Source organism: Sinocyclocheilus grahami, unplaced genomic scaffold (assembly GCF_001515645.1).
Source record: "Sinocyclocheilus grahami isolate Dianchi unplaced genomic scaffold, SAMN03320097.WGS_v1.1 scaffold2201.1, whole genome shotgun sequence".
Lineage (NCBI taxonomy): Eukaryota > Metazoa > Chordata > Actinopteri > Cypriniformes > Cyprinidae > Sinocyclocheilus > Sinocyclocheilus grahami.
In genome coordinates this window covers 40626-41902 of record NW_015507380.1, presented here as the reverse complement: position 1 = coordinate 41902, position 1277 = coordinate 40626, and the positions used below count along the sequence as shown (strand labels likewise).

General features: G+C 39.2%; 1 protein-coding gene across 1 annotated transcript in view; it reads right to left on the bottom strand.

The window, feature by feature from the left end:
- Positions 1–1277, bottom strand: part of LOC107574369 (E3 ubiquitin-protein ligase HECW1-like) — a gene marked incomplete at its 5' end in the record, with an annotated part of 30718 nt that overhangs the window by 17972 nt on the left and 11469 nt on the right. The window contains one exon of the mRNA XM_016260807.1: positions 732–769. Within this exon, the coding sequence (XP_016116293.1) occupies positions 732–769 (38 nt within the window). The remainder of the gene's footprint in view (positions 1–731; positions 770–1277) is intronic.

Sequence of the window (1277 nt, the reverse complement as noted above, 5' to 3'; positions counted from 1 at the left end):
ATAGATAGATAGATAGATAGATAGATAGATAGATAGATAGATAGATAGATAGATAGATAGATAGATAGATAGATAGATAGATAGATAGATATAAAATACTTAAAATAAATTATTATTTTTATTATGCTTTATTATTTTGGGCAGTAATCTAATCAACTTGATTCTTATGTTATTAAAATGGTGATGAAACAGAAGTAGCAGTAGATCTTTTCTTCTGTATTTGGACATACTGCACATCTGTTTGTTATGGATTATCAAAAAAAAAAAACTGTAGGGCGGGACTTGGTTCTGTTTTTCAGTTGTTGATTGGATGTTGAGATGTGGGTGTGGCTCTTAAAAGAGCTTGCAGGGACAACGTTTAAAGGGATAGTTCACCTTTAGTTGCTGGTCACCTCTGACTAGTACGAAAAAAATCACTATGCAAGTCAATGGGGACCAGCAACTGAAGGTGAACTATCTCTTTAAGAGCATTAAATGATTGGAAATCAGAGAAGACTGGTGCTATCATCGGATGTGATGATATTTTGTGTTCAAGAGTGTACTCTCCCACAGATCCACTTGGGTCTCAGCACGCTTTATCTTGGACTTGTTAATGTCTGTTATCTGTTGCAGAGCTAATGGGATCAATAAAGAGGGAATCTGCAAATAGCTCAATCAATATCACCCTTCAGCTAAAGAGCAATCTAGCGCAGCGCTCCTGTGTCTGCATACACTGAAGCAAACCAAGTCACTTTCAGTGCGCTGGCTACAAATGGTTTGAATCTTCTTTCTTCAAGACAAAACACAGAATTTACTAGAATACACATGAAAACTCACATTTGAAGCTTGTCGTTTTGACTTACGTAGTTAGCGTGGAGGACAGAGAAGAATTCTGGGTGCGTCACAAACTTCACGGCTGGACACTGGAGCAGCAGCGTCATGTTCTGATTATTCACAGGAGATGAAGGACCTTCTCTGCTCTGATCTACAAACATCACACACACACACACACACACACACACACAGACACACACACAGACACACACACACACACACACACACACACACACACACACACACACACACACACACACACACACACACACACACACACACACACACACACACACACACACACACAGGTTTATTTAAAGGGATAGTTCGGCCAAAAACTAAAATTTGCTGAAAATGTATTCAACCCTCAGATCAGATTAGGATGAGTTTGTTTCTTCATCAGATTTGGAGAAATGTAGCATTGCATCAGTGTCTCTGCAGTGAATGGGTGCCGTCAGAATGAG